This window comes from Leptonychotes weddellii, chromosome 5, assembly GCF_054177405.1.
Source record: "Leptonychotes weddellii isolate Sample4059 chromosome 5, ASM5417740v2, whole genome shotgun sequence".
In the NCBI taxonomy this organism is placed as follows: Eukaryota; Metazoa; Chordata; class Mammalia; order Carnivora; family Phocidae; genus Leptonychotes; species Leptonychotes weddellii.
This window is the reverse complement of record NC_138373.1, coordinates 1,990,975-2,005,266: the sequence shown is the minus strand read 5'-3', so window position 1 is coordinate 2,005,266 and position 14,292 is coordinate 1,990,975. Positions and strand designations below refer to the sequence as shown.

At 60.0% G+C, this 14,292-nt stretch overlaps 1 protein-coding gene across 5 annotated transcripts in view; it reads left to right on the top strand.

The window, feature by feature from the left end:
- Positions 1–14,292, top strand: part of CARD11 (caspase recruitment domain family member 11) — a 112,509-nt gene that overhangs the window by 83,893 nt on the left and 14,324 nt on the right. For all 5 annotated transcript variants that reach the window (XM_081819269.1, XM_081819267.1, XM_081819268.1 and 2 more), the window contains exons 6-17: positions 2,475–2,654; positions 3,536–3,688; positions 4,085–4,210; positions 4,683–4,880; positions 6,089–6,262; positions 6,942–6,993; positions 8,532–8,614; positions 9,688–9,788; positions 10,630–10,682; positions 12,022–12,154; positions 12,528–12,729; positions 12,923–13,049. In XM_081819269.1, coding sequence (XP_081675395.1) covers positions 2,475–2,654; positions 3,536–3,688; positions 4,085–4,210; positions 4,683–4,880; positions 6,089–6,262; positions 6,942–6,993; positions 8,532–8,614; positions 9,688–9,788; positions 10,630–10,682; positions 12,022–12,154; positions 12,528–12,729; positions 12,923–13,049 — 1,582 coding nt within the window. The remainder of the gene's footprint in view (positions 1–2,474; positions 2,655–3,535; positions 3,689–4,084; positions 4,211–4,682; positions 4,881–6,088; positions 6,263–6,941; positions 6,994–8,531; positions 8,615–9,687; positions 9,789–10,629; positions 10,683–12,021; positions 12,155–12,527; positions 12,730–12,922; positions 13,050–14,292) is intronic.

The window sequence follows — 14,292 nt, the reverse complement described above, 5'->3', positions numbered from 1 at the left end:
TGCAGCTTCCCGCCCCCTGCTCAGCCCGCCTCCCCCCCCGCCCGACTCCATTCCACCCCACCCCACCTCACCTCACCTCCGCCCCAACCACCAGGTGCGTGTGCAGACATGCGCACATAGCCCCTCGGCAAAGCCCGGTGAGGGGGAGTATGGAGAACCAGACCTTGAGTGACCCTCAGGAAATTCAGCGAGGAGACGGACCCAGCACTTGTTCCATGGAGACTGAGGTTTATGAGGCCGGGACCCTGCCCTTCCCAACTGTATCCACAAAGCTCAGCATGGCACTGTAGGACAGTTAATATACTTATCAATGGACAATCTGCCAGCCAAGTGATTAATGTCATTGATGAGTTTACCTCCAAAATGGAGAAGGGGAAGGGAATTTGCTTAACTCACTCATCCTTTTTATTTATTGAGGGCCACCGTGCACCACGTTCTTTTCCAGGGATGCATAACTCAAGACCAAGGCTCTGCTATCACGGAGCTCACATTCTAATCAGCAAATACATAAACACCTGGTAATAGTAAGTGCTATTAAGAAGAGGGAAGGAAAGAGTATGAGGATAGTGAGGGAGGGAAGCGACTTTAAATAGGATGGTCAGGAAGGGTCTCTGAGAAGGGGACACAGGGAGGACAGGGAGGGAGCCAGCCATGCAAGGCTCAGGGGAAGAGCAAAGAGCAAATGAAGGGCCCCAAGTAGGGGGCATGCTTGGTGTTTCTGACCATCAAGAGAGCCAGTGGAGATGGCGCCAACTGAGCATGTGGCACAGAGAGATGGCCAAGGTCCAGATCGTAAGGGCAGGGTAAGAACTCTGGAAATTATTCCAGTTGTGATGGGAAGCCACTGAAGGATTGAGAGCTGGAGAGTGACAACTGATTGATATCTAGAAGGATTACTCTGGCTGCTGGGTGGAAAATAGACTTGGAATATTTATTAAGCACCTGCCATGTGTGAGGCACAGTGCTGAGCATGGTGGGGGACACGGGGATAAATAACCTGATTTCTGCTCAGGTCACTTACAATTTAGGTGAAGCAGACAGATCAGTAAACAACCCACTAGAATTCAGGTGAATTGAGTCAGTGGCATGGCGGGCAGTAGAGGGTTTCTGTCAAGAGCATGGGCTTTTAAAGCCTACACATTTGAGTTCGAATCTGACTCGGGCTTCTGGCTTTACTGCTTACTTGGCTTTTGGCCTGTTTCCTCATCTGTAAATGGCAATCGTGGAACATAATCCCTGCACCCAGGACTGCTGAGCCAAGTATCCTTGGCCAAGTGGCCGACCCGTGTCCTTGGCCGTGTCTTTGGCTAAGTGGCTGACCCAGTAAGCAGCCCAAGTGCCGGCACCCTGTGCCCACTTGGATGGGACAGGGGATCTGGACCCAGCACCGGGCCCCTGGGCTGACCTTCCAAGATGCCGAGGAGGATTTTTTTTTTTTTTTTTTTGGCATGACCAGGAGGAGAGGTTTCTATGCTGCCGTAGCTAGGATTTGGAGACGTTAGTCTGTGACAGCGACTTAGAAATTTCTCTCCTAGGACTTTGTCCTACATTATATTTCCCTGGTGATACAGGAATAGTGGGAAGCTTGTCTAGAACTTGAAAGAACATCTGGCCAGCTGAGTCCCTAGGTCATTTCTGAGCCCCAGGCTGCTTCCCTGTATGCCTCTTCCTTCCTCCCCTTCCACGGGGGCTCAGTGTTTTCCTTGCTAAAGTCACCACCCTCTGCCTGCCAGGTACCTTGCAGTATTCTCCCCGTAGATTTGTAAAAGGGCGTTCGCCCATTTGGTGCCTCCCTTTCCTGCAGCTGTTGAAGACACGCTTGATGTGGGTGTTCTGTAAGGTCGATCAGTTTGGGGAAGCAGACAGGCTTAGTCACGAAGGTCTAAGGAGTCTTCTCGTGGGCCCCCTTCCTGATACTCACCTCTCCAGGGCAGAGCTCCGCAGATGTCCATTTGTCTTGTCACATTTCCAGATGTAGTAACCGCCTCCTCCAGAAAGCCACTCTTCCAGCCCTGAGCGTGGGTCCTTTAGGCCAGAGATGCTGTGAACCCAGAGGGCCTCACACTGTCCTTTTCACAGTAGTGCCGTTTGTCTGAAAAGAATTTTGTGGGAAACCCACAAGGACAAACGTGTGCTGGTTGCCCTGGGGTAAAGTCGGGTGCGGGGCCCAGAACCCAGAGCCCATGGCCGCCTCACTCCTTGTGATAACATGGGTTCGTGAGGGGAGTCCCCCAAGTTCTCTAAGGGACAGATAGCCCCTTTCAGAATTTTCCTAAATTAACAAATCAGGAGCTCTTCATCAACAAGATGGTGCTTTGTTTTACGGCAAAAGGTTTCTTTGAGCCCTTCTCCGTCGCTCACTGGAAGAAGGGGGGGTGGGCATCACGCAGGTTACGTGGCAAGTCCGCTGGGGATCTGGGGGAGCATTGCCTCTCCCGAGTGTTGCCTGCCAAATGCACCCTTGGGCGTTTCAGATTGACCAACTAAAGCATCGGTTGAATAAGATGGAGGAGGAGTGCAAGCTGGAGAGGAACCAGTCTCTGAAACTCAAGAATGACATTGAGAATCGTCCCAAGAGGGAGCAAGTTCTGGAGCTGGAGCGGGAGAATGAGATGCTAAAGACCAAAATCCAGGAGCTGCAGTCCATCATCCAGGTGCGGGCTGGGGCAGGGCAGTGGATGGAAGGGGCAGACCCTGGCCTGGGCGTGCGTCCCCCTTGCTGACCGCGCGGCCCCAGGTAATCCACGTCATCCCTGGGTGTCCTTCGTGTCCACACTCGGTAAGGTGGGGCCGCCACACTACCCACTCGTCAGAGACACGACATTATGTGAGATGACACTTGTGATCTCACGGAGTCCCTGCCCCAGGCTCTGTGAGACAGGGACGGCTGGGAAACTGATTTCCCCTTAAAGATCCCAAGAAATACACCTCTCAGCTCCGCGTCATTTGTTAAAACGTCGAGTGCCTCCCCACATTTCTCATCACAGACTCATTTTCGGGTATGAAGGAGGAAGTAGCTGAGAAGTAACATCCCCCAAAGGGAAAGAAAGAAGGCTTCCCCTCCCCTTCCTCCAGAATTATAGAACTATCCCCCCAGGATTGGCTGCCTGGTGTTTAAGGCACGGATTTGGAGCAGAGAATGAATCCCGGTTAATCGAAGCAGATTAATTGATATTTCCGGGGATGCATCTGGACGGCAGAGCAGTCCTCTCTTTGTTGGCACCTATGAAGTGTTTGGAGGAGCAGGAACTGCTTTTCTCAGCTCTGATAAGAGCTAGAGCAGAACAATAGGCATTGGGATGTTCCTGAGCAGAAGCGGGTTTTATGCTTCTTTCCAGGTGATAAAATTCTTAATAAGCTGCTTAAGGACCCCAGGAGGCAGCGACTCTTTCTCTGCTTCCCTAGCACAAAACCTGCTCTCCCAGCATCTGTCGCTGGCTCTGTTATCCCCCCCCCAACCCCCCCGGCCTCCCGGGTCCCCCTGGCTCCCCGCCCTGCCCCCAGCATGGTCAAACCTTCCTGCCCACCCGCCCAGGCCGGGAAGCGCAGCCTGCCGGACTCGGACAAGGCCATCTTGGACATCCTGGAGCATGACCGCAAGGAGGCTCTGGAGGACCGGCAGGAGCTCGTCAACAAGATCTACAACCTGCAGGAGGAGGTCCGCCAGGCAGAGGAGCTACGGGACAAGGTGGGAGCCCCTGGGTGGAGGGGCAGCATCCTGCGCCCCCCACCCCTGGCCAGTACACCAACGTGCATTTGCAAGAGCTCCGCGACCCCCACTGTCTTCTGGGGACTAGGTTTCAGTGCCAGCATGAGCCCCTCGCTGTGATTTGTGAATTACTCTACCACCCCAGCACCTGCCTTCCCCCTCCTGACCACAGCCCATGTGAGGGCACACAGTGCCCTGTCCCCCCTCCACATTCCCTTGCACACAGTAGGTATGAAGCAAATCTCAGCTAACCGACTGCCCTACAGCTGTGGCCCTGCTCTCCAGAGAGCTGACCCTCAGGGAGGGGCAGGCCGGCAGGGAGGCTCGGCTGGGAAACTCTGGCCCTGGGCGCTGATCTCTCCCCGTTGCCCACAGTACCTGGAGGAGAAGGAGGACCTGGAGCTCAAGTGCTCGACGCTGGGCAAGGACTGTGAGATGTACAAGCACCGCATGAATACGGTCATGCTGCAGCTGGAGGAGGTGGAGCGCGAGCGGGACCAGGTACGGGCAGGCACCCGGATACCGTGGGGGCCTGAGCCGGGCTCCAGCAGCTCCTACGACAGCGCGTGGCCCCCAGAGTCAGACAGCCACGTTCAGGCTCGGTCACTCATCAGGTGCGCGGCTGCAGGCCAGCTCCGCCCCGTGGACGCCTCCGTGTGCTCGTCTGTAACATGGGAGTAATAAGACGGCACCACTGGCTAGAGGCGGGGTGCGGGCTCCGTGAGATACTGCCCCGGGGCTCTCAGCACAGAGCCCGGCTCCGGCCAGGGCAGGACACATGGCAGCTGTGATGCGGACTGTTGGGGAAGGGAGCGATTTAAACGCCCAAGAGTTGGGGTTAAGAAAAGAGCCCCGGGGTTGGGAAGCAGGTGTCCAGACAGAGAGCACGCCCCGGGTCTGATTTGGTTGGGTCGGGGTGAAGAACCAAAGTGGCCTTGTCCTCCCCGCGCCCCCCGCCCCTCACCCCCGGCAGGCCTTCCATTCCCGGGATGAAGCGCAGACCCAGTACTCACAGTGCTTAATCGAAAAGGACAAGTACAGGAAGCAGATCCGAGAGCTGGAGGAGAAGAACGATGAGATGAGGATTGAGATGGTCCGGCGGGAAGCCTGCATCGTCAACCTGGAGAGCAAGCTCCGGCGTCTCTCCAAGGACAGCAACAGCCTGGACCAGGTGGGGCTGGGTGGGGCTGGGTCGGGCCGGGCTGGACGTGGCCCCATGCGCCTGCAGCCAGGTGCCTCCCCACACCGCGGCCCCACCCAGAATAACCCATGTCCTTGACCCTCCTGCATGGCACACCACTCAGTACAGACTGAATTTTGAGCTTGGAAAATGCAGGGTAAAACCCTGTCGTGGCCACTTACTAGACAAGTGACTTCACCGGGTAGCCCCAGCTCCTTCTCAGTTGACCGCAGCTGCCCGCTCGCCTCCCGTTGCCACCGCCATGTGGACGGTCACTGGGCATCAGACGCCCTGTGCCCACTGAAGGCCCTCGTGCCTGTGAAGACACTGTCCTTTACGGACGGTACGGCGCTCGGAGTTCATGTCACTGCAGGGCCCCGGGGGCTCAGGGATGAGTGGACGCTGCCATCGAACAGACCATTACGGTCCTCATGTACCAAGGAAGGAGCCCGGGCCCTCGCAGCTGGGGGCACCCCTGGTCAGTGGCCTGGGGAACCTTGGGCGAGACCCTCAGAGGACCCACATCTAGCGCCTGGGGTCAATCCAGGAGCGTGATGTTTCGATACAATGTTGTGAATCACAGGCGGTTCTGGGCGGTTCTGCTGTCCGTACGGTGGGAGGCGGGGACGGGCAGGTGACCGGATGGGCAGGTGATGCGCTGGGAGGCGTGACAGGAGGTAACAGAGTCGGCTTGTGGGCTGAGGCCCTTCATTGTTCTTCTGGGACCTTGACACGTTCTGTGCAGGGAAGTAAGGCAGAGAGCTTTGGGTTGGGGGGCAGCGGCAGGAAGGTTGTGTGGTTTTGGGGGCAACTGGAAGTTACTGACTGCCCCTGCAGCTGGGCCCTAGGCAGTGGCTAGAAAGCACCAGGACGAGGCCCGAGCTGCTCTGTTAGGTTCTGTGTTTGCAGCTCAGGCCCAGGGCTGCCCCTCGGGGTGTGAAGGCAGCCCGTCAGACCCCAGGGGCCATCGCTGTACTGCTGCGAACACCACAAAGCAAGGGGAAGACGGGGACAGGAGGCTGGTGACGAGAAGCGAGTGGGACCAGAACGACGGGCCTGGGCATCCCGGGGGGGGATGCGGGGGTCAGGGAGATGCGTGGGCCATCCTGAGTTCAAAGCTGGGGCCCCAGGGAAGGCCGGCCGCCGACGGGGGCCGCTCGTCCCCCCGCATCACTGGCGCTGGCCTCTCTCCGCCCCAGAGTCTGCCCAGGAACCTGCCGGTGGCCATCTCTCAGAACTTCGGGGACGCCAGCCCCAGGACCAACGGGCAAGAAGCTGACGACTCGTCCACGTCGGAGGAGTCCCCGGAAGACAGCAGATACTTCCTGCCCTACCACCCCCCCAAGCGCAGGATGAATCTGAAGGGCATCCAGGTACTGGTGTGGACAGGCAGCCACGGGGCCGCTGGTGGATGGGACTCGGCCTTGCCGGCCCTGTCGATGGGAATCCTGCCAGCCCCAGCTTTCTTCCCGTTTGCTTTCACACATCCTCCCCCCGCATGCCCAAGTTAGAGAATGAAGTAAGCGTTATTTCGGAGTTCGTTCATTTATTCAGCAAATAGGTATTGAGTATCTATCCCGTGTTTATTGACGTTGATGGCTTGGGAGAGGCCCGCTGGGGGCTGGAGTTGCAGCAGCAAACCTGTCCGCTCCGCTCAGTGTCCAGGGCCGTCCGTGGCTCCCTCTTCAGGAGGAATGAGCGCGGGAGATCATCTCACGTGAGGGGGGCCGGGCAGCGCAGGGCGGGCCCCCCGGGGAGCACCAGCACCTCGTCCTTTCCGGAAAATTCCCCTGTTCTGCTGGGCTGCACGCCCGCACGTGCACCTTCCCTGGCCGCCACTGTCAGCTCTGGTACCAGCTGAGCCACGTGGTGCCACCTCCCAGGATGGGGGGCACGGTGCCAGCTGATGCCACGCAGCCTGGGGTGTGGGCGTCACACGCCGTCGGGGCTCCCAGGGCCACACGGGCTTCCTCCGTTTATTCCCTCCCTCCGCTGCCACGTGTCTCGGGTCTTGTCTGACATCAGACCGTTGTTTTCCCCTCCGTCTTGCAGCTGCAGAGAGCCAAATCCCCCATCAGCCTGAAGCGAACCTCAGATTTCCAAGGTTGGTGCACACCCAGACCCCACTCCTGTCTGTCTGTCCGTCTTCCTCTCCCGGGCCTTTTTTCCCATTGTGGCAATCAATCCCATGCGTTGAACCTGGGACAGGCCTGGGGGCCCCGGGTGGAGGGGCGTCTGATAGTAGTTAACACTCATTGTCAGGGGACAGGGTAGGAGCTACGACGTAGAAACGTCCTGTCTGGGGCACACACACGCAGCTCACACACACACGCAGCTCACACACACACTGAGGTCGGCCCGGGGCCCCAGATACCGCAGCCGGACTTGGCGCTTCTGCTCACGCCTTGTCAGCAGGAGGCGGGCTCGACCGTCCTTCCAGGCTTTTGGCCAGACGGTCTGGGTCCAGCTGTGAGCCCCTGGTTCTCCAAGACACGGCATCTTCAGGACCTGTCGCTCGTCTTCACTGTGACTCTCAGGGGACAGTTGGCTACTGAGGGTGTGCCCTAGGAAATCAAGCACCTACTGTGTGCCAGGTGCCCCTAGGCCCACACGGACGCTCCGGAGCCCTGTGTCAGAGTGAGGACAGAGAGAGTGGCTCTGGACACCCAAGAAAGAGCGGATGGAGGAGGGCTGGAGAAAGATCCATCAAGAAGGGACACAGTCTCTGGAAGGCCGCTCAGGACAGAACGGGGAGCAGGGGCAGGGTGGAGGACCCTGGCGTGCTGCCCTTCTAGAGCTCAGAACAGGGAATGCCGGGAGCGAGGCTATAGGTCACAGGGCAGGAGCCCCGTGCTGAGGATGTGCACCCCTCCCTGGTCCACAGGGGGGCAGGGGAAGGAGTCCAGAGCAGGACCTGGAGGAGCCCAGTGGTGGGGATCCATCCACCCCTCTCATTGCCAGATCAAGTATCTCTAGAACCTTCTTTATCAGAAGGCAGGTGTAAAGGGCCTGAGGCCTGTGGGAGAAGTGTTTGCCCCAAGAAGAGGGACAGGGGGAGCAGGATGACAGAGCTTCTGGACGCTCCACAAGCCTTTGCCACTGGCTAGCGTGATGTGTGCAGGTGTCTGTTCATACACAAGATATGGGGGGGACAGGTGGGACAGCCGCTCTCCTGCGCAGCAAGGCAAGGGCTGAGGGGCTTACTGAGGAGGCGACAGACTCTGCCCCAACCGGCCCCTGTCTCCAGTCGGCCTGTCCAGTGGAGACGGTGGGATCCGTCTTCAGGATGGGGTCCCTGGGCAGGGACATCTCCACTCCGCAAGACGCACGCTCCCATCCCTGCTATTCCACAGAGCGCCAGGTGGGGTGCCCGCCTGAGTCCTTGGAGACACAGGACATCGTCCCGCCTCTACTGAGGTTGCCCTGGGCCTGGCCGCAGCAGGATGCGCTGGTGTGCAAGACCAGACTCCCTCCCGCAAGCCTAGAGCTGGGGGAGCGAGAGGAGGGAGGAGGCCGCCCCCCACCCTCCCTAGGAGGACAGGCCACCCAGGCAGGACAGCCCCCGGGCGCGCGGTGCCCGCGGGGGCTCTCAGTCCCCTCTTCCCTGCCTTTCCCCTTTGCCTCCTATCTCCGCGAGAACAGGGAGAGGCCATGAAGAAGAAGGCATGGACGCCAGCCCCAGCTCCTCCAGATCCCTGCCCATCACCAACTCCTTCTCCAAGATGGTAAGCGGGGTCCCCAGCACACCCCCTTCCGGCTCAGAACCCACCTGCAGCCCCCTGCCCCTGCAGGCCCGCCCCCTTGCTTTGCACTCCGCGCAGGCCTGTGAGCAGCATCACTCTGGGGGGCTTGCAGCCCAGACCCTCCTTATGTTTATTTAAAGATGTTTCCGCAGGCTCACGGCGTATTTACGCCTTCTCGCAGCCTCCTTTCCCAATTTAACACTCAGTGGGGGGAAGAGATGGGCCTCTAAGGAGCCATAGGGAACCGCACAGGCAGCGCTGAAAATTCTACCCTGACTTCAGGCCCTGCGCCTCCCTTCCCCGGCCCCAGCCCGCCCCCCCCGCCCCCCCTCCCCCTCCCCTGCAGGGCCCCAGCCCCTGGATCCAGTGTCCCTCCCCTCAGTCAGGCAGCAGAAGGCGTGGGATTAGAGATTCTAACCCCAGAGGCGAAGCCCTGGGAAGCTTGTCAGCTCGGCTTCCAAAATCAGGCCCTGGGGGATGCGGAGGTTTGATAAGGAACGGCTCCTGTCTGCTTGCAGCTCTGGGGGGCGCAATCCGAGGCTCTTATTTAAGGCAGCCCTTGCCAGGAGCCAGCAGGCCTCCTTTCAAAGGGTCGTCCTCCAGCAGCCGTGCGGCCTGGGGGGCATCTGTCACCACGGCCACCACCACCAGGCCCCCTGGGTCTTCCTCTCATCCAGAGTAGGTGCCCAAGGCCGGCGCAGCCGGGAGGCCATGGAGTTCAGCCTGTGCAGGGTACAAGGCACCACCCTGCACCCCCCCATCTCCCCCAGCTTCCGTGGACTCCCGCCTGCGTCCTCCCTGCACCCACCCAAGGCAAGCAGATGTGCGCCAAGCTCAGCGCTCAGCGGCTGCCCTAAGCCGCCCCAGGCTGAGCGCAAGCCTTCTCTGGCCAAGGTCGCTGCTGAGAACCAGCTTTCCCTGGCCGCCTCGGGGGCGGGGACGCATCAGCGTTAAATTTAGCCCCCATGTCTGTAATAGTTACGCCCACGGAGGCACGGGCGTGTAAATAGCCGTCTCCCCATAGCGCATCTGTGTCATCTGTCTGTGTTTCAAAGCAACCCCACCGAAGCCGCTCCAGCATCATGTCCATCACGGCCGAGCCCCCCGGAAACGACTCTATCCTCAGGCGCTACAAGGAAGACGCGCCTCACCGCAGGTGGGTGGCCGGGGGAGGCAGGATGCTGCCCACTTTACCGATGAGGCCGAGGCTCAGAGAAGGCGTGTGGCTAGCTACCAAATGCCAACGCCTCCGTCGGTTTGCCCCCCCGCTGCCAGGAAATCAGTTTTTTTTCTGCCCAAGAGTGGTAGACCCCAGGAAGAGCCTCCCCATTCCTGCTTCCCCTTCCCCGTCCTCACCTCTGGGAAACCATCCGCATCCTCAACTGGGAAAACCACAAGTGGAGGAATTCCCTGGGCATTCAGATGCTACTGAATTCTGCTGGACGTCGGGCATCTCACCCTCAGTGTAAGGGATCCCTGGGGAGCTTCCAGAAGGGCTGGTGGCACCGAGCGGCCTACGGGGTGGGATCCACATCTCCGACCTGCCCACGGCCTGGTGTGGGCCTCGTTGCTCTACAGCAAGGACCCCTCGTGGGGAGCTTGGAACTCGGGGAGCATGTCCCGTCCTGTGTGAAGGGCATGCTCAGCTGTGTAGACCCATCCCACAAGGCGGCCTGAGCTCAAGTGGATGCTCAGTCCTCTGTGTCAGGAAGAGAGTGAGTGGGAAGTAGCCGGTGGGGCTGTCGGGGACGCGGCTGACCCCGGCCCTTCATGAGCCTCCTCACACCAGCCACCTGGGACACCCTGTCCTCCAGTGGAGCACCCAGCTTTGTCCAGCCCTCCGTCCACCTTCCCCCCGCCCATGCTGCCCTCTGCAAGCCAAGGCCTCTCGGAGAGCCGGAAGGTTCCAGAATCTTGCCCCACCGTCAACCACTGCACACGGCCTGGAGAGCTCCCAGGCTCACAGGCACTCCCCCATCCCCCCTTTTGTCTTGCAGCACCGTCGAGGAAGACAATGACAGTGGCGGGTTCGACGTCTTGGACTTTGACGGTAGGTACCCGGTGGATCCCAGAGGCATACCAGTGTGGTGGCCAGCTCAGGGCAGAGCCCTGCGCCTCCCGGGTCCTCAGGAAACGCGTGCGGTGTGGATGTCGAGAGGGCAGAAAGAGTCCGTCCCCCCCGAGACGGAGGTGTGGGGCAGACGAGCCCTGGGGAGACCGAGGGTAGGCAGCCATCCTACACCAGGCCCACGGCAGAGCCGGTGTGATGGAGGGGATGTTCCCTGGGCCTAGAATGAGCCGTGCAGGGAGCCGGGAATGAGGGGAGCTGCAGCCCCTTACAGTCGGGGGGGTCCGGTTCAGCCCAACGCACATGGAGCCCCCACACCTCACCACGCCCGGGGCACAGGACACAAAGACTCACGTCCCCGGGTCCTTGCACTGGCCAACACCCGGGTGGTAGAGCTGTGATGTACCAACCCCGAGCACCTGCCTGGGTGGGCAGAAGACAAAGGGGCGGGAAGGGTTCAGAGGCCTCCGGGAGATGACCCCGTGCCTCCGGTGGCCCCTGCTCCTTCTCAGCTGGAAGCACGGGGGCTGGCCCAGACTCCCCCAGGTGGGGCCTGCCAGCCCTCTCATTCCCGGGCTTCCCCCAACCCTGCCTGCACCCTCAGCAGCTCAGGCTGCCGGCAGATAAGATGAAGGATTAGCAGCTCTCCCTAATTGGGGACCATCAGGAGCTATCAAGTGTTAAAGAGAGGTTAGCACCTAATAGAGGCTGGGTAATGAAAAGAATTGAAGGAGTTTGGGAAAGGGGAGAGCTCAAAAGAGAATTCTGGGCAGCCATCCAAGGCATTCTGCAGCGTCAGGACAAATTCCCGTTGCAGAGAAGCCTTGTTATCAGCCCAGAGCTGGGTTTGCACATCCTGCATCCCAGTGCCTGGGCTGTGGGGAGTGGGGGTCTTCCCCCCAAGTCCTCGGGGTCCCGCTGAGTTGGGAAGAGGGGGCTTCGGCCCTCGGTGTAGGCTCTGCCCTTCGTGCCCTGCCCCAGCCCACAGGCCTAGAAGTGGCAGATGGTAAGACCTAAGGTGGTCCCGAGATGAAAACATGGACCCCAATTCAAAAGCGGAATGGGTGCGAGCTGGTGCAGACCCCTTTCCCAGGTACAGAAACAGGAGTCTTAAAAAGCAGGTAGCTGGTGAGGCTTCCCATAAGCAGGGACTCCGAGGCAGGGACGTGGCTCTCCGGAAGAAGATTCATTCAGTGCAGCACTGGACTGCAGGCCTCCTGGCCCGGGACCCAGCGGGAGAATTTCCTGGGAGGCAGGTGGCGAGGAGTAGGGGCCGCCCTCCCTGCCCTGCGGGTCCTCATGTGCACTGGCCCCTTTGCAGACGACAGTCACGATCGCTGCTCCTTCGGACCCCCGTCCGTCCACTCCTCCTCCTCTTCCCACCAGTCCGAGGGTCTGGACGCCTATGACCTGGAGCAAGTCAACCTCATGTTTAGAAAGTTCTCTCTAGAAAGGTACTGTGGTCGCGGGAGTGGGGAGCCAGTGCTGGGGGCGGGGACGGCAGGGTAAAGGCCAGTCACCCCCAAGATTGCCCAAAAACCATCCACCTCCCCTGGATTCTGGAATCAGAGTCCAGAAACCATAGTGTCTCAGAGCCAGAGAGCACCACCCATCCCCCCACCACCGGCCCCCGTCCAGGCCCGGAGAGGGAGAGGCTCGTCCAGGGCCACCCAGAGAGGCAAGGGGGCAGCCCTCGATGTGCGACGGGCCCCCGCCCCACCTGAGACTTGCTGCTGGGCTGGAAAGCCAGGTGGGAAGGGGGAGGACCCTGCCCGCAGAGGCCTGCCCCATGGCGTGTCCTAATCACTGTTTCCTTCCCTGACCCAGGCCCTTCCGGCCATCTGTCACGTCCGTGGGGCACGTGCGGGGTCCCGGGCCCTCAGTGCAGCACACCACGCTGAACGGCGACAGCCTCATCTCACAGCTCACCCTGCTCGGGGGCAACGCGCGAGGGAGCTTCGTCCACACGGTCAAGCCGGGCTCCCTGGCCGAGAAGGCCGGCCTCCGCGAGGGCCACCAGCTGCTGCTGGTGAGGGGCCGGGGTGGGGGTCGGGGGGTGGGCACACACCAGCGCACGGGGAGGCAAATGAGTTTCAGTGGGATGCTTCCTTGGCTCTCGGCGACATCGAGCTGGTCGCTGTCTGGGGAGAGGAGTTTTTGTTCCCCGGGGGGCGGCCCTCATCCCGTGGAGCCGAGGAGAACAGCGTGTCTCTGATACCTAGCTGGAAGGCTGCATCAAAGGCGAGCGGCAGAGCGTCCCGTTGGACACGTGCACAAAGGAGGAGGTGCACTGGACCATCCAGAGATGCAGCGGCCCCGTCACACTGCACTACAAGGTCAACCAGGAAGGTAAAGCCGCCACGCTCACCCGCACTCGGCCACGGCCAGCAGGATGGCCCATGGCGGCGGGGGCGGGGGGGGGTTCGGCCCTGGACAGGGCTGGGGTCGCGCCTCCTCTGTCTGGGCGGTGAGCACCAGGCTCTGTCTTCCGGTTCCCAAAGCCTAAGCCCCCGTTCTCACCTCCGGGGTTTTTTCCTGCATGATTATCTCTGCAGCTGGATCTTATTTTTAACCACTAGGGCTCATGAATGTTTCAACAGAGCATAAATAGCCACTTTCTCTCTAGCCGCTCCCCACTGGGGCCTGCTAGCCTGCAGTCCTTCCCGGCAGCGCCCGGTCGGTGCAGAAGATGATCGGATGCTCTGTCCCCACACACAGGGCGCAGCCGCCTCCTCCTCCTCCCCACTCGGGCAGGCTCCTCCCCTCTTCCCACCTGGCTTTCCAGCCCAGCAGAAAGTCTGTGGGCGGCGCCCTGCCCACTGGCCGGCAGCATCCCCAGAGTTGTAGCCGTGTGATCCAGATTTCAGGGCAGGAAATGTCCCTGCCTAGCAGGGTCCCGCCTGGAGGGCCGTTCTCTGAGGGGGCAGAGAGCTCAGAGAGTGATGGGGTTAACCCTGACCAGGGCAATGGGAAGGACCCGACCAGGAATCCCCTGCTTCTCCGGGAACATTCATCAGACAACCCTGCGGGTTCAAGGCTCCCCCGGTGTGTGTGGCATGGACACGCTGGGCCTGGCTCTTAGGGCAGGTGTAGCTTCCACCATGTTAGGCAACTCTGTGTGTGCGGGGCTGGTGTGGGGCTTTCTATTATGGATTTATGTTACAGACATTCAGTTTGCTGGATTTATTGTATTTGCGGTTTATGCCCCATTTCCTTCCAAAGGGATTTGTAGAAACTCACACTATAAAGGACAGTGGCGTTAAATAAGGTTAAAAGAACACGCGCCGTGGTCCTACCGCTTGGGAAAACCTTTGGGCGGTGTCTAGAAAGCTACATGGATAGAAAATCAAGGACCTAGTGATTCTACTTCCGTGAGTAGAGCCAGGAGAAACGAGTGCGCGTGTCCACCAAAGACACGTATGAGACTGTCCACAGCAGAGTGACCCGTCACAGCCAAAGCCTGGGAACGGCTCAGGAGAAGGGGTAAATGAACGCGTGGAGGGCGTGGAGATCGTAGCCAAGGTCCTAGGCTTGTTGCACCTTGGCACAAAACTTAGCTGTGAGCTCCTGGGCAGCCAAGACAAAGAGGGAA